This window comes from Castor canadensis, chromosome 8 (assembly GCF_047511655.1).
Source record: "Castor canadensis chromosome 8, mCasCan1.hap1v2, whole genome shotgun sequence".
NCBI lineage: Eukaryota > Metazoa > Chordata > Mammalia > Rodentia > Castoridae > Castor > Castor canadensis.
In genome coordinates this window covers 25191008-25218828 of record NC_133393.1, presented here as the reverse complement: position 1 = coordinate 25218828, position 27821 = coordinate 25191008, and the positions used below count along the sequence as shown (strand labels likewise).

The 27821-nt window shown below is 47.1% G+C and overlaps 2 protein-coding genes across 2 annotated transcripts; one reads left to right on the top strand and one right to left on the bottom strand.

Moving 5' to 3' along the window:
• Window positions 1-802: 802 nt before the first annotated feature.
• On the bottom strand, window positions 803-1722 carry Sfta2 (surfactant associated 2). The gene is made up of 3 exons (XM_020174862.2): window positions 1489-1722; window positions 1138-1226; window positions 803-1008 (listed from the first exon to the last, which is right to left on the bottom strand). The coding sequence occupies exons 1-3, from the start codon at window positions 1547-1549 to the stop codon at window positions 922-924; spliced, it is 237 nt and encodes a 78-aa protein (XP_020030451.2). The 5' UTR covers window positions 1550-1722; the 3' UTR covers window positions 803-921.
• Window positions 1723-9234: 7512 nt separating this feature from the next.
• Window positions 9235-17688, top strand: Mucl3 (mucin like 3). The gene is made up of 3 exons (XM_074084809.1): window positions 9235-9316; window positions 15403-17024; window positions 17545-17688. The coding sequence occupies exons 1-3, from the start codon at window positions 9235-9237 to the stop codon at window positions 17686-17688; spliced, it is 1848 nt and encodes a 615-aa protein (XP_073940910.1).
• Window positions 17689-27821: the final 10133 nt, after the last annotated feature.

The following is a 27821-nucleotide window of genomic DNA, read 5'->3' as shown; positions in this document are numbered from 1 at the left end:
TCTTCACTGCCCTGCTCTATCTTGAATCTGAGAATTCAATTCCTGGAGAAAAGAATTTAGAAAACACATGCTGGTGATTTCAGGCTCTTGGAGCTAGGAACCAGGCTGAGGAGCAGTTCTGTCTTCTCTAGCTTCTTGGGGACTCAGATATCGAGCTCCCCAGCTGGTTTGGGGTTTGTACACCTGACCCATGTGTGTCACCTGTCCACTGGTGTAGGCTAGGGACAAGATACTGGTCACCTTTAGGGGCCCAATGTCCTGGGGTGTTCTGTCAGCATCCCTGTCTGGGTTTTCTGAGTCCCAGCCCCAAAACTTAAGCAAAGGGAGGAGACTGAAATAAAAACTTTGCTTCAACCAAGACAGCTGTCTGGTGCCTGATCTCCCTGCTGTTATTGGACCTCAGGTGAGTGACTTGCCCTCCCTAAGCATCAATTTCCTCATCTGTAAGATACAATAATGATACCTATTATGCTGCATTCAAGATTGCCACAAACATAGACATGGGAAAACATCAGGCTGAAACTAAGTAGGAATTCATACCTGTTAACTCTCTTTTATTCTCAGGTGTTCTGAAGAACACAACTGGAAGTTTGCGTGTGTGCGTGTGTGTGTGTGTGTGTGTGTGTGTGTATCCACCCTCATGCAGCTACTTAATTCCCCAGAATCCCTATAGGCCTTTGTGGTTTTGAGGAAGAGTCCATCTCGGAACCCTGTGCTCAGTAGCTGGGAGAGTCAGAGTCTTGGGTGTCCGGCTCCCTTTTTCTGCCCACCCTGTGCTCATGGAACCACTAAGTCAAGGCACTGGAGTCAGCAAATTTATTAGCACACAACAGGGAGAAGGCCTGCTGGAAGATAGGGTCAAGGCATGACCCTGGTGCACCAGCGACTAAATGCCCTGACCAACATGGGCTTCAGTTGCTCTTAGGCTTTGCAGATGAGGTGGTGTGAAGGTCCTTTATGATGGAGGGTAATTTTGGTCCCTGGCGGGAGGTGGAGGAGGAGGCAGACCTGAGGAACAAAAAGGACTAGAAGATGAGGCATAAGTTGGCTCCAGTCCTACCTTTGAGACAGCCAGCCCCCAGCAGAAACTGATCCCAGAAACACATAGCCACATTCTTTCCCCTCCCTGAGAATTACCTTTCTGAGCAATTCCGGGAAGCTGGAGCCATGGGAGACCCTGGTCTGAAAAGTCTCTTTCACCTTCACTTGCAAAGTCACACTTGGTCCTGGGGACCCAAAAGTGCAGCTCAGAATCCATCAGTCAAGGCTGTGTTCTTTTAGGGGTGAGGGGCTCTCCTGCCCCACACTCCCACAGATTCCTCTTCCTCCCTGGCAACCTCCCATTGCCTCTTAGAAGCAGGGATTAGCCTGGATCCTGGGAAGCTCAGCCCTGGGGTGAGCTATCTCTCTCAGTGGCCAAGGAGTCCCCTCCCCTTCTCCAGCCTCTCCTGGCTTTGAGGACCCAGATGTCTGCCCTCTAGCCCTCACCTGTTGCCTGTGAACTGCCAAGGAAGACCAGGAGGAAGAAGAGGGGCAGCGTGGACCCCATGTGGCCACCTCACCTCTTGGAAAGCAGGAGGAGCCAGAGGAGATATCCAAAGAAGTCCTGGAGCCCTCTTTTTACCCTCAGTCCTTAGCAGTGTGTTTGGGGGAAATGCGAGGGGGATCTGGGAACTGGATCTTCCAGTTCTTCCTGTATAGTTTCCAGGACCTTGGAGAGGGCCATTCACAGGGCTCTTAGCAAAAGTAGAGGGCGGTCCTCTTCCCTCAGCTTGTGCCCCCCTCCCCCCAATTTCCTGACCTGGCAGGGGGGTGGGGGGTGCCTGGTCCTACCAAGAGGGAAATGGAGAGGAAAGTTGGGACCAAGGAGGTGACCCACCTGCAACTATCTGCGACCCCACCCAAGCCTGGGCTTCTCAGCACTCTTTAGTAATTAATTATTAACTGCTGCTAATTGACATCATTCCTGCCACCAAATGGCTCAGGAATGTGAGCCCAAAAGGGAGGGGTGGATTGGGCCAAGTTAATTCCCCAGCCCAAGTGCCCTGTGCCCTAGTCTTTGGGTAATGGGGAATCTCCATGTTTGAGTGGTTTGTTTTAGTCACTCTAACACGTCTTAGATATGCATGGGGAGACATGAGTTTCATCAAATATCTACCCTACCCTTGCACAGGAATGCAAAGGGATTACCCACGTACTCCCAACCAAGGAAAGCAAGCACTAGGACCCATGTGTACAGGGAGTTTGTGGCACATCTAGCTTTCAACCATTCTTTAAAAATTAGTAAACAGGTCCAGAGAGGGTAAATGACTTGCTAAGATCACTCAGCAGGTCAGTGGCAAAGAGATTAGAACCCATCACTCATGAAGTGGGATAAAGGGGTGCATGCCAAATAGACCAGTCCTGTGAGCCCACCTGATCCACAAGGGCAAAGGCCCTGAATCTTCCTACCTGCTTCTTTCCTATAGGTCGTCCTTCACTCTGCCCAAAACCAGACTGAGTACAGAGGGATGGAGGCAAAGAGAGAACTGGGCGGAGTTAGAGAAGCCAGTAGTAAGACCAGGAAAAGGCTGCTAGAGATGGTCAGCAGCCTAAAGGTGAAGGGAGACATCCAGGGACTCCCAGACTTGCTTGGGAGAGCAGGAAGATCTCAGTGGGAAGAAAAATGGTCAAAAAGCAGCACACACAGAAGGTACAAGTAGGAGGAGAAAGGGAGACACAGAGAGATGTTTCTGGGTTTCTGGATCTGCCTAAGAGGAGAGTGGAGCACCCCAGCATTTTCTCAGCTGGTGTATCCACTCTTTCTGTATGACCACAGCTTATACAACTGACACAGCTATGTGCTAGGCTCATACCAACCCCTTGCAGTAGGTCCTAGACCACCTCTGCTTATAGGTGGAGAATCTGACATAGATGGGTCTTAGGACAGCTTCACAGTGCTGGATTCCCATGCAGCTGACTCAGCCCCAGTGCTGGGCTTCTGTGACTCAGGACTGTCTGCACTGCTTTCTGCCACAGAAACAGAAAGCACTGCCAACTGCAGTCATCTAGGTGAGAGGTGGCTCAGTGTCCTGCCTCCTACCTTGCCCTGAAGTCTCCTAAAGGTCAGGTTTACCATCCTCAGGCCTGACGACCTTAACCCCTACCCCCAGCCCTGGCAACCAAATCCTGCTTTCCCGAGGGATCCCTATATCCTGACCCCACCAGTGGTTGTAATTCTAGGAGTAAGTGGAGGACCTTGGGATAGGATATCTGGGCTTCCCCATTTCCAGGAGTGTCTGGGCTAAGGACCAACTCAGGCAGGGAAGGGATAATCCAGGAAAAGCCCAGGGGCTAGGTTGGAGAGTACTCAGACTCTCACTCACGCTGCCCTTCACCCAACACTTCCTGAGATTAGGCTGGGACAAGTTAATCCTTTGGGATAGCTTGGTGACCTCTCCCTGGGGATGGCATTTCTGGCTTCAGTGGAGGCCCTAGGCACACTGACTCTCCATGGACTTTCAATAGCATCTAGAGCCTTTCAAGAGCAGAGAGTTGGGCATGGTCAGGTGGCACCATGGATGCCCTGCTGTTGCTGTTCCTGGACCTGCATGTCTTGACTGGACACAGACAGTCCTGGGCTGAGACATAGGGTCTTGGGTGAGGATGTGGATGTTGGACCCAGAGACACAGCCAACTCTTCTAATCCCACCTTGTTGTTGTTCTTCATCCAACAGCTCAGCTGACCCCACCAGGGAACTCTGATATTGTATTTGGAAGTCCCTCCACCGACTCAGCAAGTCTCCCCACTATTGCTTCAGATCTCCCACCATCTCTGGGAGTTTCTTGACAGTCTCTTCAACCCCTGAGATTTTTCCACCTTTGGCGCTTCTCTTCCTGGGAGCACTTGAGAACAATCTCCATATGGTCAGGTGATGATTCTGTCACTCATCCATCTCTAGAGAGCTCTTTAGCTCAGTTGATAGTACCAGTGGGGCTTCCTGTGCTCCCAGTGTGCTTCCTGTGTAGAAGCCAATGGTTTCCCAGAGCTTCCCTGGAAGCAGCGCCCTTCTTGTGGCTCTGCAAGGGCCCCTCTTTCTAGTTTTTCAATTGTGGACTTCTTTTCTTGTGGCTAATGCCTTTTATAACTGCCTAAGACAGTTTTTACCTACTTTGAGGTTGTGAAAACATCCTTCTATGTTTTATTCCTGAAGTTTTATTACTATTTTAGCTTTCAAATTTAAGCCCACGAACCATTCCAAATTAATTTCTGGGTACAGAGTGAGGTAGAGGTCAATTACTTTATTTTCCCTTATGGATATCTAAGTATTTCAGGGTTTTTTTTCAAAGACCCTTCCCTTGCTCCCCTTTAGTTGTGAGCACTTTTATTGAAAGCCAAGTATGTTTCTGTGGGTTTATTTCTGTACTTCATTTTGGCTCTATTCATCCATTCTTACCCCAGCACCACAGCTTAGTGACTGCTGTGTAGCAAACCCTGAGATCTGATAGTGTGGGTCTTCCACTTCTGTTTTTCTTTAACATTGTCTTAGCTATTTTCAGTCTTTGATTTTCATAGCATCGGTTCAGTCTGTGCCAAAAACTCACTAGGATTTGGTTAGAAAGCACATTGGAGGTGGGTTCAGCTTTGCTCTTACAAATCTCCAAATCTCTTCCAGCTGTTTTTATTCCCTTCTGACCTCTTAGGATTCTGGGATCCATCCCCCCATTGGCACTCTTGGAACTGTCCCAACTGTGCCAGGGACATCCATATTCATGTCACAATGGCTGCAGCAGCCACCACATCTCCTGGGCTCAGTGTGCTGACCAGTAAGAAACTCTCACAGTCATACATCCTTGAGGACAGGATGTTTTTGAGAAATGTGCCTTTAGACAATTTCTCATCATGTGAGGATCATAGAATGTACTTATGCAAACCTAGATGCTATGGGTCCACCAACGCAGGTGGCCTAAGGGTGCAGGCAAAAAATGTATTAGGGCTGGGGGTGTAGCATTGTAGAGAGGGAGAGGGAGAGAGAGGGAAGGGAGGGAAAGGAGATAGAGAAAGAGGGAGGGAAGGAACAAGGGAGAGAGAGAGAGAGAGAGAGAGAGAGAGAGAGAGAGGTGCTAAACATGAGATGTATAAGGCTGCCAGCATATCTAAGCAGGTTGTTATACAGAAAACTGTTTTTTATAAGTAGTGGTATGCTCTAAAATAATGATTGAGCTGGGCACTTGTGACTCAAGCCTGTAATCCTACCTACTGAGGAGAAAAAGATCAAAAGGATCACAGTTCAAAGCCAGCCTGGGCAAATAATTCTTAAGACTCTATCTTGAAAATACCCAACACGAAACAGGGCTGATGGAGTGGCTCAAAGTATAGGCCCTGAGTTCAAACCCTATACCCCAAAAATAAAATAAACAAAATAATGATTGAAAGTATAGTATAATAAAACACAAACCTAACATAGTGGTTTCTTGTCATTATCGAGTATTATGGGCTATGCTTTTATACAAGTGGCAGCACTGCCATAGTTCACACCAAGCACTGTGCTGCAGTGTGCCACCTGTGACTCTAGGCAGTAGGAATTTTTCATCTCATTACAATCTTACAGGACCACCATTACACTGGCTAAACTCTCATAAACTGTCCCATGGCTATACTTGCACTGGGTCATTTTCCAGTACACTATTGGTCAGGTCCATTGTCTCTTATCCCTCTGCAGTCACCCCTGGCTCCTGAAGGGAAGCAGGACAGTCACAGCCTGCTTTCCACTGTTTTGTCTGTCAGAGGAGGTCTCTGTGCCTTAAAGAGGGTCTCGGTGCCCTGCAGTCTCTGGTCAGAACAATGGCAGATGTCTGTTACCTGAATGGTTTCATCTTCCTTCTTTATGGCCAAATCTGTCTGTTCAGGGCAGAAAACAGCCTCTCCAGAGTTCCTACCCTCCTTCCTCCTTCTGCCTCCCTCTTTCCCTCTCCTTTCTTCCTAGTGGGGAGAGTTTGGGCAGTGCAGTCTCCCTCCCTCACCTAACTCCCACGTAGTCTGAAGGCAGGAAACAAATATAGGGAAGACAGACAACAGGCTATGGTTCTCCTCGGGGAGCAAAATCAAGATGGGGCCATAGGGAAGAATAGGGCTCAGAAGAGGGAAGGTCTCCCTGGAGGACCTTCACAATGCTAAGGCATCATAGATAGGGACAGATGACAAAGCCTGAGATACAGAGGGCAGTTTAGAAAGAGGAGAGATGTAGATGCCAGTGAGGAGTTCAGGGACCAACAAACATGCCTACAGGTATTGGGGAAGAAGTGACTGGGGCTCAGATTGAGGCCACTGAAAGTCTCCTTCATTGCCATTCTGCTCCCAACATGATAGGAGAGAACTCCAGAGAGATGTGGCCTCAGAGTCCCCTAGACATCAGAGTTGTGAAAAGAAAGTCACAGGATCAGTAGGGATGTGGGGGCTTGAGGTCCCACCTGCCTTGGTCACTGTCCCTCTCTTTGCTCCTCAGACTTGCACCTCAGAAAAAGAAAGAGTCTTTGCCAGACTGGACCATCGTATTGAACACTTCATTCTGGTGGCAGCAATTGCCAGCCTGCTGTATGGATTCAAAAAGGTGAGTGAGGCTTTGGCCCATCTGTGTGGGAGCCCAAGGCCAGCAGGGATCCTGAGGATATGAGGATTGAAGATTATAAGGGAAGGCTCACACAGACACAGTCAGCTGCTGACTGCAGAGTTTCTACATCTTCCTGCTGGTTGTTTACTCTAGGACAGGTGTTTGCACTTGACTCTGTGATCTACATGTGTCTTGAGTTCATCTGCCCTGGGTCGTTCTGAGATGGGGATGTGCTCAACAGTGCCACCCCAAGAGACTGGGAAAATCCCTGCAAACCATAGCCCCCCATGTCTCTGCCCACTTCCAGGGTCTGGCAGTGATGGCAGAAATTACAACAGTGATGGTGGTGTGGCCTTACCCTAATCCTGTTCCACCTCCACCCAATCCTGCAGGCCTGGTGTAGCCACTTGGTTGCACCTTAGGGCATCGATTGTTATCAACCCAAAGGCCGGGTGCAAGATGAGGTGAGGCAGCTGCAAAAAACTACCTTCATCCAAGACAAAAACAGAAAAAAAAAAAAGCAACCCATAAAAACATTTTGGGAGGATTAGGCTCTTCCTATTTTGTCTCAGAGGGTCACTATGCCTTCCAGCCCTCACAGTCTGAGCCAGGGGAGTTGGAACCTTCACTCCTCACTCTTCTTGTGTCCCCCCCGCCTCCAAATATTAGACAAGTTCCCTAGTTGAGGACACTTCCTTCCTTAGGAAGTGCTCTTCTCCACAGTCTGATTCCTGATTCTCTTCCTTCAGGACAGATGAAGCTCTGTGACATGACCACTCTAGGAGTGTGGTGGCCACAATCTTTGCTAAATAAAATGCTGCCCTCCCCCCTACACTGGTCTTGCAGCTGCTGTATACTTGATCAGGTGTGTGGGCTTTGTGTCAAGAAGGTCTGGATCAAGTCTGGACTCTGCCGCTCACCAGTGTGACCTGGGCAAGTCATTCCCTGGTCCTAGGCTCATTTGTCCTCATCTGGAAAATGAGACCTCCTCATTTCCACCTCACTGGTTGCAACCCATAGGTGAGGTGTCTAATGCATGCTTCAGTACACCATTGTCCTAGAGGCTGGGATCCCTACAGAAAGAGTAGGTGGAATGAGGTCTTGCCAGTCACCCCTGAGTCCAGATGAAGTTGCAGGGGGAGGCCTGCCTCTGGCTCAGTTTTCTCATCCTTCAGAATGTACTGCCTGGGAGACAGCCTGCCCAGTTCTGAGCAGTCAGTCTTTTACCCAGCTCCCTGAAGCTCCATTAATCTCTCATTAATGGAGTTAATGAGCAGTTGGCCTCCTCTCAATTTCTTGCCCACTCCAGCCCCACCTAGAGCTTAGGGATCAGTTATGCCAGATAGTGTAATCCATGTATTCAGCCCTCGAGTCTCCTCACATGCTCCAGCTGTCCTGAAGCCTGGCTTCCTGCCTCCAGGTCCCCAGACCTCTCCCCTCCTTCTTCTGCCCCACTTCCCTCAGAAAGGCTCCACCAGCCCTTCCTCCGCTCCATCCAGGGAAATAGCATTGATTGACTGCTTCCTGTGCACTAGGCACTGTCCCAGGTACCAGGGAAGTGGCAGTGATGGAAGCAAGGACCTTGTCCATAGGGTGCTTACTTTCCACTGAGGGAGGACTGCAGTGTGCAAATAGCAATAAAGATGGTGGTGGTTCCTCTCTCTTAGAGACCTAAGGAGTCTGTCCTTCTGTGCTCCCACCCCAGACACTGTTACTGGAGAGACAAGGGACTGTCTCTGAGCTAATGCCTGCTTTAGGCAGGGAATGAGGAAGAAAGGAAGGGGAAACTCCTGGAAATGAGAAGTCTGTGTTTCTGAACAAAAGGCGAATGGGAGCTTGGAGGCAAGGAGACAGCTGCTGGGCTGAGGCGGTCGTGGGGAGAGGTAGTGTGAAGGCAGAAGCCCCCATAGACTGAACATCTCTGCCAAAGAGCCTAGCTTTAGTCTCCTTGGGTTGCCTGAGCTGCCTGCATCCCTGGCCAGGTGTGTGATGTTGGTTCCTGGCTCTGCATCCGTCTGTCCCTGTTATTGCCTCTGCTGTCCCCACAGCCTGTTGTATCAACTTGGGTATCTCTAAGCACCTGTCTCTGCACAATGGGCCATGGGAGGGCTTCCTCTTCTTTGCTCTTTTACCTAGTCATAGAGGATAGCTCCACCCAGGGCAGAAAGAGTGACCATGTATGAGTAAGGGGTGTGGAATTGGCTGACACAAAAGATGCAAGAAGGTGAGTGTGAAGCTGGGGAGAGATCATAGTGTGAACCTTCTCCCAGAGCCCCTAGCAGTCCTGCCCCTAGCTAGAGCTCAGTCCTTCTAGAACACAGATATCAGCTCCCCAGCTTCTCAGAGCCTGGAGGCCACCTTCACACAAGCTCCTTCCCTCTTATTAGGGCTGGGTTAGGAGTTTGGTCCCTCCTGGCATCTTTTCCCTGCCTGCAGATCCCACCCTTTTGGTGGCACCCAGATACCTGGTTCCATGACGCAGCAGCTGCGGTCTCCCATTATCAGTGCACCCTGTGGGGTGGGGCAGCTCCATTTGTTTAAGGCTTAGTTCTGAGGGGCCCCAGCCCCCATGACGTCAAACCTGTCCCCATATAAGATGAAGGGTCCCCAGTCCATGGTTCCCAGGCAGCTGCCCAGCTCCGACATGGCCCAGCCGGCTGGTGGCCTCTGTTCCACTTTTGGCTTCCAGTGCTGCCTTCTCTTCCTTCTAGCTTCTTGGGAGTTAGGTAAGATACCCGCAGGAGTGAAGGGGTCACCACTACACAGGGGTATAAAAGTCAGATAAGGCTTGGCTCTTGGTATTTATAGGGTTGGATAAACAATCATGAAATGAATGAAAGTGGGTAGCCATGGGCTGCTACATAGTTATCCACGGTGTTCACTGCACAAGTTTGCCAGCAAAGGGATATATGCAGAAGATGAAATTTAGCCTATGCTCTTCTCCTGAAGACATGGTCAGCAGGGCTTCACCCACTCAGAAGGGGGCTTCTTTAAGCTTACATAAAGACACTGTCTAGGCTGTCAGTCTTAGGTGGGCAGGGATAGGGACCTGACATTCATGGAACGCTTGCTACGTACAAGAAACTCACCGATGCTCATGGTACTTGCTCTCCTTGCATCTCCTCAGCATCCTTTGAGGTGGGTAATAATATCCTATCCTGTCCTGTGCATCGCCTAGTTGAGGAAAGTGAGACTCAGGGACATTAAAGGGGCTTGCCCAAAGCAAGTGGCAAGCAAGGATTGCACCAACTATATAGGTGTGATTATAGGATCAACTTCTCTCCTAACAGCGCTCTTCTGTGCAGACCTGGTTCTTAACCCGACTCTGAGCCTTTAGTTCATCTGGACGTCCACATCATCAGTAAAATGGGACGGATGCCACCATTTAATGCCAAGAGTTGGTGCTTACTGAGCACTTACTCTGCGGTGGGCAGTGTACTAGGCACATCACCCATATTTATTTGTTTAATCCTCATGGCAACTCAGTATGGTTCTGTCCCCATTTGACACTTGGGATATACCTGAAGGCTTGGGTGAGAAAATGAACATGGAGAAGTTTGATGAGCAAAACATGCTAGGAGAGGAGGTGAAATGCTAAACTTGTTCACTTAGTTAAGAAACAGTTCTGAGACTGGACCAGGGAGCAAAGATGCCAAACACAGGGGCAGCTGAGGAGGCCTGGGCAATCAGGATCACAAGTAGATTGGCAATGCAACAGTAGATTCAAAGAGTGTCCCTAAATCTGGGATAGTCATCATGGTAGATAGCCCTAAACCAGGGCTGGTAATGTGGAGCTTGGGTGCGCTGGGCTGTTTCTGGGGCACAACAAGCAGCATCTTTTTCCAATAGTGTCAGACTGGGGGTGAAATTAAAGGGAGGACTCCTGCCCTCAGCTCAGTGTTTTGCTGGGACCAAAGGGGACAGGGCCACAGATGGGATGGCAGAGACCAGGTTGAGAAATTTTTAAGCTGTCTCTGACAGGACCCCTCAGTGCACTGTGTTAGTGCTCAGACTTGATGCCTGTCCCTCTTACCTTGAGGAGCTGGGGACAGAGCACTAGAGCTGCCTTCAGTTTCCCTGTCCAGATGCCCACCTTCCATCTTGCTGCTGCTCAGAGACTAAGCTGTAGAGGGTGCAGGGGATCGAGTCAAGAGTCAGTTCCACACCGGGCAGGGAGATTTGCTCTGGGGCAGAAGGCAAAGGGCAGAGCAGGTCAGATACAGCAGCAACAGACCCCCTGGGCACAGGTGCTCCCTGGAGTTTGGCTGGGCAGGATGGAGGGAGATTGCAGAACAAAGCAAGTGAGTAATAGGTGGGGAGAATTTGATGCTGGGACCACAGGGGGATGGGGTCAAAGTGGGACTGGGATGTGGGTCAGGGTTGGGCACATGGCTGTGTACAGCAGAGAGTGAAGCCAAAGTAGGAAGGGCGAGTGAAGGCCTGTGACACAGCTCTTGGTGCCTCCAGCATTTGTCCGTAGGACTAGTCAATACCCAGATATCACTAGATTGTGGAACCCCCAGCAGCTGCATCATGCAGTCACAGAACCACAGGGACAGAATCCAGCGTAGATCAGCTGAGGGATGCACAGATGGGGTGGGATATGGGAATTAGGATTGGAGTCCTGGGGAGAATCTCAAAAGGACATTTTCCTATAACAAATGCCATTTGATTTAATTTCTATGACAAGAATAATGTGTGTTCATTGTAGAAACTGGAAAATAGAAAAAAATAGAAAAGCAAAATCTTTCTGAATACCTCCAGTCCTTAGGAAAGCATTTGAATACATTTCCCTTCAGTGTTTCTGTTTTCTGTCTGTGTTTTAGGTTTTATTGAGTTCATACTGCATAGACATTTTGACAAGATCTATCCACACTATTGTAAATTGTAAATGGAGTAAGCCATTTTGGGGGTGGGGGACAGCAAGAAACACTAGGAATCTTCTTTTGGATGAGGCTGTCCTGACAGAGACCCCAAGACATGAGTCACTTCACAGGATGTCCTTTGTGAAAATAAGCAAGATGGAAGAGACCTTTGGAATTATGCAGGCTAAGCATCAACCTAATGTCTCTTGTTCTAAAGCCAGATTTTTCTCTTTGTACTCTCTGCTTATTCTTTACTGACCAAAATAGTTCTTTTCAGACCATTATGATAGTAAGTAAAATGAATGTCTCATGATAGAAAACCTCCTAGGGAAATAAAGTTTGTACCAATGGTAGTAGATCTACTGGGGTGAAGAAATGGTCCTCTTATCCTGGGGTTTAGTCACTGATTTGCTTCAGGACTGGGATCAGGACCAAGGAATTCCTCAAGCTTCAACTCCAGATTTTAGTCAATGATTTCACAACCATATGAGGCAGATTTGGAATTCTAACATCTGGTTATCTGAGTCTAATTGTTGACTATGACTCTGGTTAAATGACAATTGGCATCCTAGAATTGGTGGGCCAGAGGCCTTCTTTTAACATCATTTTGTCTCAGGGGATCAATTACTTAACATAGCAGAAGTCAGCCCTTGGTCTCCCAACCTTTGGAAGTGACAAATATGTTTGGTTTTTACTTAATGTGCACAATGATTGGTTGTTGTCAAGGCCTCTAAAGTTTTTTGTTGTTGTTCTTGGGTCTGAACTCAGGGCCTACACCTTGAGCCACCAGTCTTTTTTTGTGATGGGTTATTTCAAGATAGGGTCTCAAGAACTTTTTCCTGGGCTGGCTTTAAACTAGATCCTCCTGATTTCTACCTCCTGCGTAGCTAGGATCACAGGTGTGAGCCACCAGCACCTAGCTTCAATGGTCTTAAAGTATTCTTTTACTTGCCTACTTATATACTTATGAAGTGCACCCTATGGGTCAGATACTGTTTTAGGCCAGAGATATAGTGATGAACGAAATTTAAAAAAACTTGCCATTATGAAAAAATACTGTATTTATTGTGAGCTATGTTGATAAAATACAGCAGGAGAAATGGCCCAAGTATGCAGGAGTGTGTAAAGGGGGCGGTCAAGTTAGGCCTTAGAGGTGGAAGGAGCAGGTGGGTCAGAGGAGACGCTTGGGCCATTGCAGGCAGGAGGATGGAGCCACAGGCTCTGGCTCTGTACCACCAGGAGAATAGAACAAGGCATGAAACTGTTTCAAAAACTACAATTTGAATTCAACACACACTTCAAAGAGTTTTCTATGCTCCATACTTCCTTTAATCTCACAATAAGTTGGTGCAGTCAACATCAGTGTTTATAGTTGAGGATGTGGAGCTTCTGAACATTTAAATGACCTCAGCAAGGATACAAAGGTGTGAGGGACAGAGTCTGGACTCGGATGCTTCAAGGCCAGTGAAATTTGCCACTCTGTGCTGCTACTTGCTCATTTATTCACTCAACAAATATTTATTCATTCCTTGTCAGGTTTAAAAGCATCTGGGGTATAGTGGAAAGTCTGACTTTGCCAATTACTTAAGTTCTCCAAATCTCCTTCCCTCACCTGTAAAACTGTAAGATCATAACTCTAGCTTTGTGGGTTTGTGGAAAAGATTAAATAAACAATATAGGAACAGCATCCTTCAGGAGTCCCACAAATGTCAGTATCTTTCCTTCCCCAAGAGACTAGAGTGACTTGTGCGCTGTGGTCTTAACCAGTACAAATCTGGACCTCCTTACTAGGCCCCATCTCCTAAAGGTTCCACCACCTCCCATTCTGGGAGCCCAGAATGTGCATTTGAATTCTGGCTCCATCTCTTACTCTCTGGGTGTCCCTGAGCTGACTACTTAATCACTCTGATTAAGTATAAAGTTGGGAGAATAGTAAATACTTCTCAAACTCAAGGGCTTCTTGTGAAAAGTAAAGGTTGCTCTCACTCCTAAGACCTGGCTGTCTCATAGTACTCAAGAGAGGCTGGCTGTTACTATTGCCGTGGGACTGCTGTAAGTCACTTTTCCTCCCTGGGGAAACTCCAGTGCTGCACATGTAAATAGGAGCAGTTGCCAGCTTCTCAGGAGCATTGTGGGAACTGGGAGATCAACCACTGAGGAAAAGAATGTGAGGCAACCAGCCAAGCACTTGGCCTATGTGACAGACAGCTTTTTGTTACTGCAAGAAAAAAACCCCCAAAACCTGAGACAATTGACTTATAAAGATGAAGGGGTTATTTCTGCTCACAGTTTTGGAGGGTTGATTCCATGACCAATTGTCCCTGTTGTTCTGGGCCTGTTGTGGCCCCCACTATTGTGGGAGCATATGGCAGAGCAAGGTCATTTACCTCATGATCAGAAATGAAAAACAAGGAAGGGGCTAGGGCCTCACATCCCTTTCCAAGGGCACACCTCTAACAACCTGAAACCCTCCTACTAGGCTCCACCTCCTAAAGGTTCCACCACCTCCCAATAGTGCCAAGTCAGGGACACAGGGGCCTTTGGAGGACACTCAAGATTCAAACTATAGTACTTAGAAAAGATGCCCAATAAGTGACAGCTATTATTGGAATTGCTGTTAAGGGAATCAGAGAATAGAACTGGCAGAGTGGAATGAGGACCAGATAATTCATCCCTTTTCTTTCCTCCTAACCTTGACTTGCTTCAGGAATGTGGGTTTCTCTGTTACCCTTACCCTCTTCTTTCCCACCCATATTTCTTTTAATGACTGAGTCCTCCAGCTCCAGTCTCCTTGTCAGCAGAGTGCTGGGTGGATTATGGTTTCCCATGACTGGGAACAGGTCCAGGTTTTGGTTGCCGCCTTGAGCTAACAAGAGACTGGCAATCTCAGTTCTGTAGCCACAATCTCTCCCTCATTCTCTGGTGGCCTCCTGGTTCTCATTCTTCTGGATAGAATCAGAACATATCCCCTGTCCATATCCAGTTGTTTTCCCATGGAATTAAGGCTTATATCTGTACACCGATAGGGGTATTTTCCTTTACACCCTGTCCTTAAACATAGTCCCTCTCACAATCCAGCTGCCTCATTCACTACTGTCAGACCCCCACAAAAGGAGATATCTTTTACTGTCGAGAGGACCGCCTTCATCTATACCCAGATAACATTAGGTAGGTGAAGAAGGGGATCCCATGGTAGCACCACAGTCCCTTTCCAAAATGCTACACAGAATCGAATCATCACATTTATTTCTCTCCACTCAGACCAAGCATCATCATGAAAGTGGAAATTTTCCATTTATTTCCTCTACCCATCTTCCATTTCTTTTCTACTTCTCTCACTTACAATTTGTCAATCTGCTGATCTCTATGGGATGTTCTGCCAGAGGTCTGACCTCAGTTTCTCACATGTTTACATTTGGGATGGAGCTGGAATGTTTCAGAAAGACAGAAGTTTGTTCCTTTTCCTCTCAGCTCTGCCATGGAAAATGGAGTCCATTCTATAAGCCTACAGGTCCTAAAAGAGTACTTGCAGAGCAAAATGCCAGTCAATCCCTGTCCTCAAGACCTTACAATTTGATAGACATGATAAGAAGTACATGTTGACAGTCACACAGACAAACATAACATCAAATTGAAGTAACAGGAAAAGAATTAAGATGCTTCTGAATATGGAGATGATGTTAGACCTTAACCACTTAGAGGAATAAGAAAGATGCCAGAAAGACCTAAGATGACAACTGAGGAGTAGATGTGGGAAATAAGGGAGGTGGCATTATGTTGAAGGCATAGCCTAATCAAAAGTCAAAAAGTAGAGGTGAGGATGGGGATTAGACATCCTGGTATTCTAAGGATACTGGCTGAGGAGACATCTGGGAGATCCAAGGGACCCCTAGAGATGGAGGGAAGAACTTAGGGGAAGTTTCTTATTTGCTTCTCTCCCTCCACAGGTACTAGTACATCTCAAGAGCTTCAGAAAACTGGTGAATTTCTATCTGATCATTTATTCCCCCTTACTCAAGGCTTTATTTATAATATTCCCTCTGAATCCCCTACTCTGCACTCAGGACAGAGACTTTCAGATCTCCCTAAGCTTACAGAAACTCATAAGCCAAAACGCCACTGCAACACCACACGTGGTTCCAAGCCAACTCACAAACCAATAGACACCTCTAAAACCACAGACCACAAAATCTCAACAGCTCATCATGAAGCTCTTCCAACTTCTGAACAAAACACAAGCAGCCAGGAAAAAGACCCAGTGATCCGGAATGGACGCTCTGTCAATCTCACTGACTCCACTAACACAGAGAAAATATCATCTGGTGAAAAATTTCCAACCTCAGCACCCAAGAGTAAAACAACGTGTAAACCCAAAACAAGAAAAACAAGAGTAACAAGAAATTCAAGTTCAACTGTAAGACCAGTGGAGAAGACCATCACTACTTTAGATAAGAAAAAGACCACCTCACATGAGATCACAATTCCTTTCCACAACTCAGTCAATCCAGATGTCAACAGGAAAACAATATTTTCCTCAGAAAAAACCACACAAGCCACATGGCTATCACAAGAACTCCAAACTACAAGAACCCCAGAAACATCAGAAAGAGCTGAAGATTATAGGACTACAGATGCCTCAGATAAGTCTTTCATAAATACTACAAGACACATCAAAGAGACCACATCAGTGAGTGAGAAGGACACAAAAGTCCCAGCAACACCTGTGGAACATGAAGGAAAGGTCACATTGGCTGATGAGAGTACAGGAGCCCAAACAATGCCTACAGAACATGAAGAAAAGACCACATCAGCCAATGAGACAACTACAAGAGCCCAAGCAACATCTGCAGAATATGAAGGAAAGACAATATCAGCCAATGAGATTATCACAAGAACCCAAGCACTGCCTACAGAGCATGAAGGAAAGATTACATTAGCTGATGAGACCACAAGAGCCCAAGTAACCACTACAGAGCATGAAGAAAAGACCATATCAGCCAATGAGTTGACCACAAGACCCCAAGTAACACCTACAGAGATTGGAGGAAAGATCACATTGGCCCAAAAGAAGACGCCACAAATCTTAGCAAAGCCTACAGAATTTCCAGAGGAGGCCACATCAACCATAGACAAAACCACAACAGTCTCAGGAAATCCTATAGTATTGCCAAAGAAGACCACACTGGTGACTGAGACCGTAAAAACCTCAATAAAGTCCACAGAAACCTCAAAAAACACAGCAGAAGTCACAGAGGCCACAAGACCTCAGCTCAAGACCACAGGAGACAAATCTGTCACTACTGCCTTTTCTCATTTGAACAAAACCGAGGTTATCCATCAAGGGCCTACAAATTCTTTGAAACTCACCACATCTGGCATGCACCTGAGTACCATCATGTCAGGAACCCCAGGCAACCAGAGCCATCCAAACCAGAATAACGATGGTTCATCAGGAGGGCTCCATGCTGGAGTGACAGGGGAGAATGACTCGTTCCCTGCATGGGCCATAGTTATTGTGATCCTGGTGGCTGTGATTTTGCTGCTGGTGTTCATTGGCCTGATCTTCTTGGTAAGGGACAACAGTGCCCTAGGGAAATGAACCCATAAGATAGGGAGTTGAGAAGAGGTTGGGGGTCAGAGTTAGAAGGAATAACGACTCTGGAAAAAGAGCTATGGTGGGGTGGAGCATGGTAATGGGGGGTAAAATGAAGGGGAAAAGTATACAAAATGTGAAAAATTAGAGTTGGGCTGTGACTGAGACAAGAGAGAAAATTGGGGGATTGGCAGTAGAGTGTAGAGTATAAGAATAGGGGATATAAGGACAAGGAGAATAGGACAGAGGGGCAGGGGATTGGAGATGGAATTTGGGACTCAGTGTATTGGATCTAGGACTCAAATAGGAATAGAGGTTTGGATGGAATTTTGGGAAAGGAGAAAATAAAAGGTACAGGATTAGGAAGAAGAGAATCAAGAGAATGAGATGTATGTATTTCTTTTTCTCCCCCCACCCCACCCCAAGATGTGGGTATTGAGGAAAGCAAATGGCACAACAGATGGTTCTCATTCTTCCTTTCTCATCTCAATCTCAGGTTGCCTTTATGACTCGAGCACGTGGTACACTGATCCAGAATACTGAGGACAATGATCCAGAGGATGATGGGGGTCCCAATTCCTACCCTGTCTACCTGATGGAGCAGCAGAATTTTAACAGGGGCCAGATTCCTTCCTCATAATGATATTTTAAAAGGCATCTAATCCCCAGCTCCAGGCTCTACCCCTTCCCTGGATGATGAATTAGACTCACAATTCCTATTTCCTGGACTCCACAAAAGGCAGAAATACTGTCAGTACACTTAAAAGTCAGCAGTCTGACAGCTGTGTTCTTAACTGAAACTGGTTGGTGAATGAGGTGATATGCAAGAAGGATTTAAGTTTCAAGGAATGAGAAGAGTAAACAATTCAAGCAAGTGTTCTCCGTAGCAGGTGATGGTCTGAGAATGAGAAAGTGTTTCATGGACAGGTGGGGTGGGGACCAAGGCAGGACACTAAGTCCTGGGAGGGGAATGGCTAAGAGAGGTGCAGGAGCCTTAGAAGGCAATGCTTCAGACTGACTTGTGACTGGGGGTCCTGGGAAGTGGGGAGAATGAGGACAGAGCTCTTGGATTTCAGGACTGATCTACATTATGTTCATCCACTGTCACTTAAGAGTTTGAATGTGTACAGACCCATCTCTGAATTCCCAGGATACTTGCCCTTCTTTTTTTTAAATGAAAAAAAAAAAAAGGATTTAAGAAGAAAAGAGGATTTATAGTAATTCCTTCTCTACTCTCTCCATTCTCTGGAGAAAGGATAATTCCAGAAAAGATCATAAATATCTCTCACCCAGATGGCTCTTCCTGATGGTGTCCCCACTCAGCATTCATTTTCCTGTCGCTTCCACATAAAGCCAATCCTGGCTTTAGGCTTGGAAGCTGCTCATCTTCTCTACTGACCTGGCCCTTTCCCCCACATCTTCCCCCAGGTTCCAATTTTCTTCCTTGTGGGAGTTTCATCTGTGTCTGCTTTCTGGATTTTCTAACTTATGACAGCCCTTTCACCTATTACTGACTGAGTTGATGCAAGGGGGTGGGGGACAGTGGACAAATGACAGTTTCCTTCCATCTGTTGGTTGTTTTTATAATAAAGTGTAACATATTTATAAAAAAAGGACTCAGTGGACTATCAGTTGGGAGAACTGACTGGTGTTCTGGCTCTGGTTATGACCTTAATCCTGGGTAGGAGGGGACAAGGGAGGAAAGGAGCTCTGGAGCACCAAACAGAAGCCAAATTTCTATATTTCTAAAATGACTGTTTCTGGGTTTTGATAAAAGCTAGCCTCATTTCATGCCAAGTTTATTTGCATGGTGATAAAATGAGGGAAAAACGTGTTAGTAAGTAAGTACTTTGAAGCATCCATTCTATAGTCTGTTGAGGATGTAAAGAAGTGTAAGACATGGTTCCCACCTGAGACATGAACACAGGAAAACTAACAAAAGTGGTCACAAGGAAGTACTGTACAGAATAAAACAACACTCCAATTAATTAAACCCAATATTTACGAGCATCCACATGCCCATATTTATGTTAGGACTTCAGCTCTGCTCCAAAAGCATTCTGGGCTCAGGTTAGTCCCAATAGCACCCTGCCTGTCACCCACATAGCCTTGGCTCTTGCTCTTTCTGGAGGAAGATGACATCCTCACAGACAAGAAAGGCACTCCAGTTTGCTAGCGTCCTTTCCACCTTAACTCCAACCAGAATCAAACAGCAGGGTCACAGGTCACTATTTACTACTTTTGGCATTCCTGTTTGTGGGAAGCTGGAAGCTATCATGGACAGTAATCCCAACCCTGATATGGATGGCCCTCAATTATCTGACCCCGGCTGTCAGCAGAGCCCAGCAGAGATGGGCTCTGCTAAGGACAAGATAGAACGTTGATCTCAGAAAGGAGGTATGCAAATGCCAGTGGGACACCAGATTTGGGTCCCTGGTGAAAGCCTGTGGCAGAGAGACTCATGGGTTCTGGAAGACAGTGGGGGAGCCCGGGAGAAAAGGATGTGGGAGGAAGGAGTGGTTTTCAGTTGTTTGGGCAGGTGGTAAATTAGCATGTGTATGGGCTGCCAGAACAGGAGTGTCTTAGTCCTGGGAGGAATATGGAGAACCCCAGTCCCAGCCTCTAACCATTGAATCCCCCCAAGTCTGGATACTAATAAAAGAGATGAAACAGAAACATCTTTACTCCTAAAGTCTTAAATATCAACCCAGCTCCTCCTCCACTGCCAAGGCACAGAAACGCAGCACTTAGGTCCAAGGGGTGCAGGTGGAATGGGGGTTCTTCCCCTGGCGGCTGTGGACTACTGCTCCCTTTCCAGGGTTCTTGCCTCCCTTTTTCCTACTTTCACCCTGATATCTAGGGGGAAGTCCTTTAACAAGTTCGGACTGGGCCCTCATTAGGGATAATTATTTAATGAGTAGGTCGGGAGGGAATTCGCTCCCTCCTCACACTCATGTACTCCTAGCCTCCGGGGACATCACTGCCAGGAACGAGTGGCCTCTAAGACACCGAGGGCGGATTGGGCTCCGGCTGAGGAGGCCCCGATGCCTCCCTGGCCGGCGGCTCTCAGATTTCTTTCCCTTATTGCTGATTAGTGGTCCTTGGCCGCGGGCACCTTCTGGGCAGCAGGAATTCGGCCCCGCGTCTGGTAGCGGCTCCCACGGCCAGAGAGCCCAGTGGCTCCCAGCCTGGATCTGCTGGGTCAGTTTCTGTCCCCGGCTTCCTGCCCTAATCACCAGACTGACAGGCTTGGGCTTCACTCCCACGCTAAATCTAAATCGATAGTAAAACTACCAAACGCCCGTGCTGCTTTCCCGGACACCACTCTGTCAACCTTACGGTCACCTTGCAAGTTCTTTCTTCTCAGGCCTGTTTTATAGGTGAGAAAACAGGGCAGACCTGTTCAGATCCGCCTGGCCCGTATGGACCAGAGTTGCTTTGTGTTCTCCAGCCTCCATTTCATTACGCTCTTTAGTGGAGTCAGTTCCACGCGAGGCGGCAGCAGGACTGGGTGTGTGGGAGATTACTGGACACTTTAGGTTACACCTAAGGAATGGAGTGTAACTGAGGCTTGTGCCAGAGTGTCCAGCACTGTCTTCCAGAATTCAGGTCTCCTCTTGCAGCTCCTTGGACACCTAGACTATTGTTTTTCTGGTCCCACAGCCAGCCCAGTGCCAAGGTCTTTCCTGCCAGCCTCCAAGACCTATTAAATGGCCTCCTAGTAGCTGGCTCTCCATCCTCTCCTTCCAGTCCCCAGATCCCCTCACAGTTGCCCCTGAAGAGTAAGTGATGACACAGTAAGACCAAGACCCTTGCAAGCATCAAGGACTCAGTCACCTTCACTTTCCTCCCCTCTGCCTCCTAACCAGGCCTCTGTCCCAGAAAATACAAAATCCTTAGATCCTCTGACCTCTGGCCTGGAGGGGGGTCTCCTGTCCTCTGACAGGATGGGTCTCCTTGTTCTCTCCATCTCTTCACCCCCCTCCCCACATTGTCAGGGAGCATGGCCTCAGAGATGCCCCTCCCTGGCAAGGGAGGTACAAAGAAGTTATGGTATAGTAGCAACTATAAATGCTACAGTTATAGTCAAATGAGAAGAGAAATTAAGTCAGACATAATGTGTAAGTAATCTGTGGAACCCACGAGTCCAACTTTCCCAGTGCCCAGCAACCCTGATCCTGGAAGCTTTTAGCTTTTCTTACAACTTCATGTACCATTGAGATGCCAAACATCCACCCCTCTTTGCAGCCCATCTCTGCCTCAGACCCAGGCATTTTGGGTAACAACCCACATGGGTTATTTCAAGATGAAGAGAGGGAAATTATCTCTTGCCTTCTGCATCTGGGTACTGCTTCTTTTTGGAATCCTGGGACCTGGTAAGTGAATTGTCCACCAATCAGAGAAAACATGGAGGCCAAAAAAATCCGAAGGAAAAAGTGTCCCTGTCTCAAGCACTCTGCTTGTATATCTTCATTCTTTTTTCTGGAAGCAAAGATGATGAACCTCTGTTTCCACCCATTTCTGTGCAAGTCAGTACTGCTTTATTCTCACTGAGCATGAGACTGACCCCACCTTCAACTTGCAGCAAATCCACCTTTGTCCTCTCCCTCCGACCCTCAGTGATAGGCAGGAACACAAATAGCAGTGTGTTTTATTTCTATTAGAGTCCTGAGCGCTAATGGCTGCTTGACGAATGTTTTGTATGGAACTTGAAAATCTTAGTTCATTCCATATTAGAGCTAGGCTTCAAGTCAAATAGAAATATTCCTTCCAGAAAGGCTGCTTGGATTTAAATCTTTAGTCAGTTCTCAGAATCCCGCACAGAGACACGCTGAGGGACCTGTAGGGGCTGTGAGTGAAATTAGCTTGTGAAGAAGTACAAGTGGAACCATCACCGGACTTCTCCCCTCCACCCTTTCAGAATTTCAAGTTTCCCTTCTTAGTTACTAAAATCCAATGTCAAACAACTTACAAAGCCCCTTCCCTCCACTGTAGGATGGAATGCCATAAGAAGGAAGCAGGGAGGCTAAGTGGGGAATCCACAGAAACAGGCCTAGGTGGAATGAACAAGAAGATGCTTCGTGGTGCTTTTTGTTCCACTTCAGTGTCTGTTCCTTGGGTCCTCCCCTACTCCATCCAAGGGACTCTCCTGGAGAGAGTATGGTACATTCTGTTCTCCTCCTCTGCCCTGCCTTTCTGTGAGCCTGTCATTTTGAGTGGCTATTACTGCAGCTGATGACTTCCACACTCATCTCTTGCCTGTCCTTGCTCTGAAATCCAGATCTCTATTTCTAGTTGCTTTTCAATAACATCTCCACTTGGATGTCATATCACATTCAGAAAACTTTTCTGAGCATCTACTCTGTTAGTTCTGACGATACGTCTGTGAACAAAGTCCTGCCTTCAGGGAGCTCAGTTTGCAGGGAAAGGCATACACACAAAAGGGCACATAATGAAAGAGAGTTGTAAGTGTGCAAGAATGCTAGTGGGCCTTGCTGCATCTTCCTACCACCAGGTCTAAAGAGCCACCCTTGTCAGCTTCCACTCTCACAGATATATGGGAGGAGTGTCTTCTGCTGGATTCTGGCTCCCATCCCAGCCTGCTTGCCTTTTCAGTGGGCTTCTCCTCCTTGCCTGTGTTTTCTGTTTCTTCCTCTCCAGGGCCCATCTCATTAGCAGCCAAACATACTGTGAACAGTGTGCAGATGAGCATCTAGAGGGGATTGTTTAGAAAATGTAGGCTCCCAGGCCCTGTCCTTGGAGGTTCCTGAGTAACTTTGTCTTGGGGGCTGGGATCTGCATTCTAACAAGCTCCCAGGAACTCCTGATCCATGAGCCAGCTCTTTACTTTAGAAAGCTTTCTCTTGCAGCATCTATCTTGGACCTCCCCATCTTTTCCAGCTTGGCCCCCTTCAACTCCCCTTTCATCACTAAGGCTGTTGAAATAATCTCCTATAAACACTAGCTCCAGTTCTTCATCACCTACTCACTGTGTGTCTGCATCTTCTTCACAAGTTTTACCAGAGCAATCCATGTAAGTAGTTACAAAAAAACAAAATAAAAGGATCCCTCAGGTTTATCACAAAAAATAGCCAGCTCTGATGCTCCTATACCTTGTCACACCTGACACCTGCTCTCCTAAAGGAACAAACTCCAACTGTTAGCTTTTTCTCTTGGTATATGACCTACAGATTTAGACATCATGCCCATATTGTGTTGTGACTCTATCAACTATTTAACCATAACAGTATATCTCCTATTAACTCCTGCTTGTGTCTTAGGCTCTTATGGAAAGAAAAAGAAAATTCTTTTTTTTTTTCATTTTTTTCCTTTTTCTTTTATTATTCATATGTGCATACAAGGCTTGGTTCATTTCTCCCCCCTGCCTCCACCCCCTCCCTTACCACCCCCTCTGCCCCCTCCCGCTCCCCCCCCCTTAATACCTAGCAGAAACTATTTTGCCCTTATTTCTAATTTTGTTGTAAAGAGTATAAGCAATAATAGGAAGGAACAAGGGTTTTTGCTGGTTGAGATAAGGATAGCTATACAGGGCATTGACTCACATTGATTTCCTGTGCGTGTGTGTTACCTTCTAGGTTAATTCTTCTTGAACTAACCTTTTCTCTAGTACCTGTTCCCCTTTTCCTATTTGCCTCAGTTGCTTTTAAGGTATCTGCTTTAGTTTCTCTGCGTTAAGGGCAACAAATGCTAGCTAGTTTTTACCCTTAATCTAATGTCCACATATGAGGGAGAACATACGATTTTTGGTCTTTTGGGCCAGACTAACCTCACTCAGAATGATGTTCTCCAATTCCATCCATTTACCAGCGAATGATAACATTTCGTTCTTCTTCATGGCTGCATAGAATTCCATTGTGTATAGATACCACATTTTCTTAATCCATTCGTCAGTGGTGGGGCATCTTGGCTGTTTCCATAACTTGGCTATTGTGAATAGTGCCGCAATAAACATGGATGTGCAGGTACCTCTGGAGTAACCTGTGTCACAGTCTTTTGGGTATATCCCCAAGAGTGGTACTGCTGGATCAAATGGTAGATTGATGTCCAGCTTTTTAAGTAGCCTCCAAATTTTTTTCCAGAGTGGTTGTACTAGTCTACATTCCCACCAACAGTGTAAGAGGGTTCCTTTTTCCTCACATCCTCGCCAACACCTGTTGTTGGTGGTGTTGCTGATGATGGCTATTCTAACAGGGGTGAGGTGGAATCTTAGCATGGTTTTAATTTGCATTTCCTTTATTGCTAGAGATGGTGAGCATTTTTTCATGTGTTTTCTGGCCATTTGAATTTAGAAAAAGAAAATTCTTGAACTGGACGTGTGGGTTAAGCAGTAGAGAAACTGCTTTACAAGCATGAAGCCCCAAGTTCAAGCCCTTGTCCCACCAAAAAAAGAAAAAGAAAGAAAAAAAGTGCTTACCAGGTAGTGGACTCTAATGGCTGATTTGGGGACTGGTAACTGCAACACGGAGTCTTAGCATTCAAAGCCATGGTTGCAGTGAAGTGTGGCATTCTCTTATACAAACTCCAAGTTGTGAAATCACACCAGAATTTTTTCCTTTCCGTTTTTACATCACAAAACACCAGCCCAGTCCTCCTCCTCCTTAGCAGCAGCTGTGGTGGTGGTGCCATCTTGCTTGGCCTGGAGGTTGCTACTGATTTCCCCTTCTTTCTCTTCTTTTTTCTCCTCTGCCTATTTCTCTTTCTCACCATTTTTCTTCCAATTCTTCTTCCTCTTCTCTCTCTCTCTTCTGCTTTCTTCTCCTCTTTTTCTTTAGATTGTAATATGTGTTAGTCAGCTTTCAGTCACTATAACAAAATATTTGAAATAATCAAGTTATAGAGAGTAAAGGGTTATTTTGGCTCATGGTTTTAGAGGTTTCCATCCATGATCAATTAGTCCCATTTCTTTTGGGACTGTGGGGAGGTGGCACATCATGGTAGAAGAGCATGAAAGAGAGAAAGAGAAAAAGGCCAGGGAGGTGCATCCCCTTCAAGGATGCACCTCCAATGACCTAAGAACTCACAAAGGCCTCATCTCTTAAAGAATGCACCACCTCCCAATAGGGCCACCCTGGGGATCAACCCTTGACACATGGATCTTTGGGGGAAGGGGACTTAGATACAACATAACATAGTAAAATATACAGGTCACAAAATTTGCCATTTGAACTATTTTTAAACGTTCAGTTCAGTGCGTTCATATGGCTCTGCGACCATACTTGTTGATTTCTTGACTTCCAGTGCTGGACCCACCAGCCTCAGGTTTGTGAGTTTGACAAATGGATGGTTGCAGACCTCTGATGCTGCAGGTTGGTCTTGTTGGCTACAAGTTTCCAGAAGCTTCCATGGAAACATAGCTGTCACTTCCCTGGAGTCCTGCTGTTCTGGGGTCTCCCTTACACAGCTCTCTCTGGCTGTATATTCATTTCTTTGAATATGCATATGTACAGAACACCACAGCCTCTAACCAAACCTCTGAGCCCATCATGCCTGTTACCACAGGTGCTGACACCACAATTGATCCTTCCAAGAATTCAGTGACTAACATGGCCACATCTCAGGCTTCTGAGTTCAACACATCCTCTACCATGTCTTCTGGGATAAGCACAGGCTTTGCAGCCACTGCAGAGTCTATGTCCACAGAGGACTTCATCATAGGATATGAGAACACCTCCACCTCAGAGACCATAACAGCCTCCACCAGGAGCTCTGAGACCTCCAGACTCTTGGAAACCTCCACAACTGTGACCACAGACTCTGAGGTCACTACACCTTCCCCCACAGGATCTGTGCCCACCATGACTTCCATGTAGTCTCTGAGAGAAACACAGCCTCTGGGACCACCACAGCTTCCGGTATAGTTTTGAGGTCATGATGTCCTCTAATACAATGTCTATGACAACCACAGCCCGCAGTGCAGGCTCTGTAACCACATCAGTCTCCCTTACAAATGCTGAGACTGCCAGGTCCTCCCCCTCTGTGTCTGGGCCCATGACAGCATCTACCTCAGCCTCTGAATCCACCATGGCCTCCACTCTGGTCTCTTCACAACCATGTCCTCTACAATAACATCTGTCTCAGCATAGACTCTACCTCAGGATCAAGAAACACAGTAGTATCTCAGACTACCATGGCTGCCACTACCAACTCTGAGATAAGAGCTGCCACCACAGCCTCTGAAGCCACCACAGTCTCCACTCAAACCTCTTTGGCAACTGAAGTGGCTGTACCTTCAACAACCGCTAAAATACCTGCTGACATGGCCACAACATCTGTGTTCCTCACAATGTCCATCACAACTTCTGAGAGCACCATAGCCTCCACAATAATGCCTGTGCCCACCACAGTCTTCACTCAGCCTCTGAGACCCCCACAGCTTCCACCACAGACTCAAAGACCAAAAAAACCTCCACTAAGCCCTCTACAGCCATTGTGATATCAGCCAAAATCGGCACATTTCTCCCCACCTCAGCCTCAATCACAGCCTCTAAGAAAACTGTGTCCTCTACATTACCATCCATGCCTACTACAGCCTTCTCTCTGACCTCTGTAACTATTTCAGGCTATGAGACCCTCACTGATTCTGCCATAGTTTCTACCACAGCCTCTGGAAGCACTTTGATCTCCATCAGACTCTCTATCTACTACACCTTCCACCAAAGTCTCTGAGATCACCACATCTTCCATGACAATGTCTGTGCCCACCCTGACCTCCACCACAGCCTCTGAGACCACCACAGCTTCTGAATCTACCACAGCTTCCACTAGAACAGCTGAGATCTACCTTAGCATCTGTGCCCCCCACAGCTTCCAAGATAGCATCAGTATACACCACAGACTTCACTGTAGCCTCCCAGACCACCACTGCTTCTAGCATAGCCTCTGAGACCATTATGTCCCCTACCCAAATGTCTGTACCAGCCACAGTCTCCAGCACAGCCTCTAAGACCTATGTTCTCTCTGAAACAACCATAGGGGTCCCCACAGCTTCTGGGATTATCAATTCCTCATTGGTAGCACTGTATCTACCCTGGCCTCCATCTCAATCTCTGAGACCACAGTAGCCTCCATTGAAGCTGTTGGGACAATGTCAGGGTCAGTGTCCTGAAGATGCCCACCACAGCATCTGTCCCCATCACAGTCTCTACAATAGTCTCTGAGGCCACCATACCTTCCATGATAATGTCCGTGTCCACCACAAACTCCATCACAACCTCCTAAACCACCTCAGCCCCCATTCCAAGTTTTGAGACCAGTATGGCCAATATCATAGTCTCTGTGGTCACTTCAGAGTCTGGTAGTAGCACAGCTTCTCCCACAGGCTCTGAGATCAATGTGTCACCCACAGCTACATCTGAGACTGTCATAGTCTCCCCTATAGGTAATGAGAGCATTGTGTCCTCCACGTCTTCCTCCTTAGCCTCCTAACTCACCACAGACTTGTCCACTTTTACTTTGGACATTACAACAAGCACCACAGGCTCAAGTACAGCCTCTGAGAGCTCTACAGGTTCATTTCCAGTTTCTGGACCCACCATGTTCTCTACCACATCTGGGGACATCCAGGCTTCTACTTCACCTTCTGCACCCACCTTATCCTCTAAGGTCACCACAGCTTTAGCTATGGCCTCATTCTCCATCTTGGCCTCAACCACTACTTCTGGAACCACAGCAATCTCCACCAGGGGTTCTGGACCTTTCACCATCTCTGCCATCACCTTGGTGCCCACCAAGACTACTGGCATTTGTACTGTG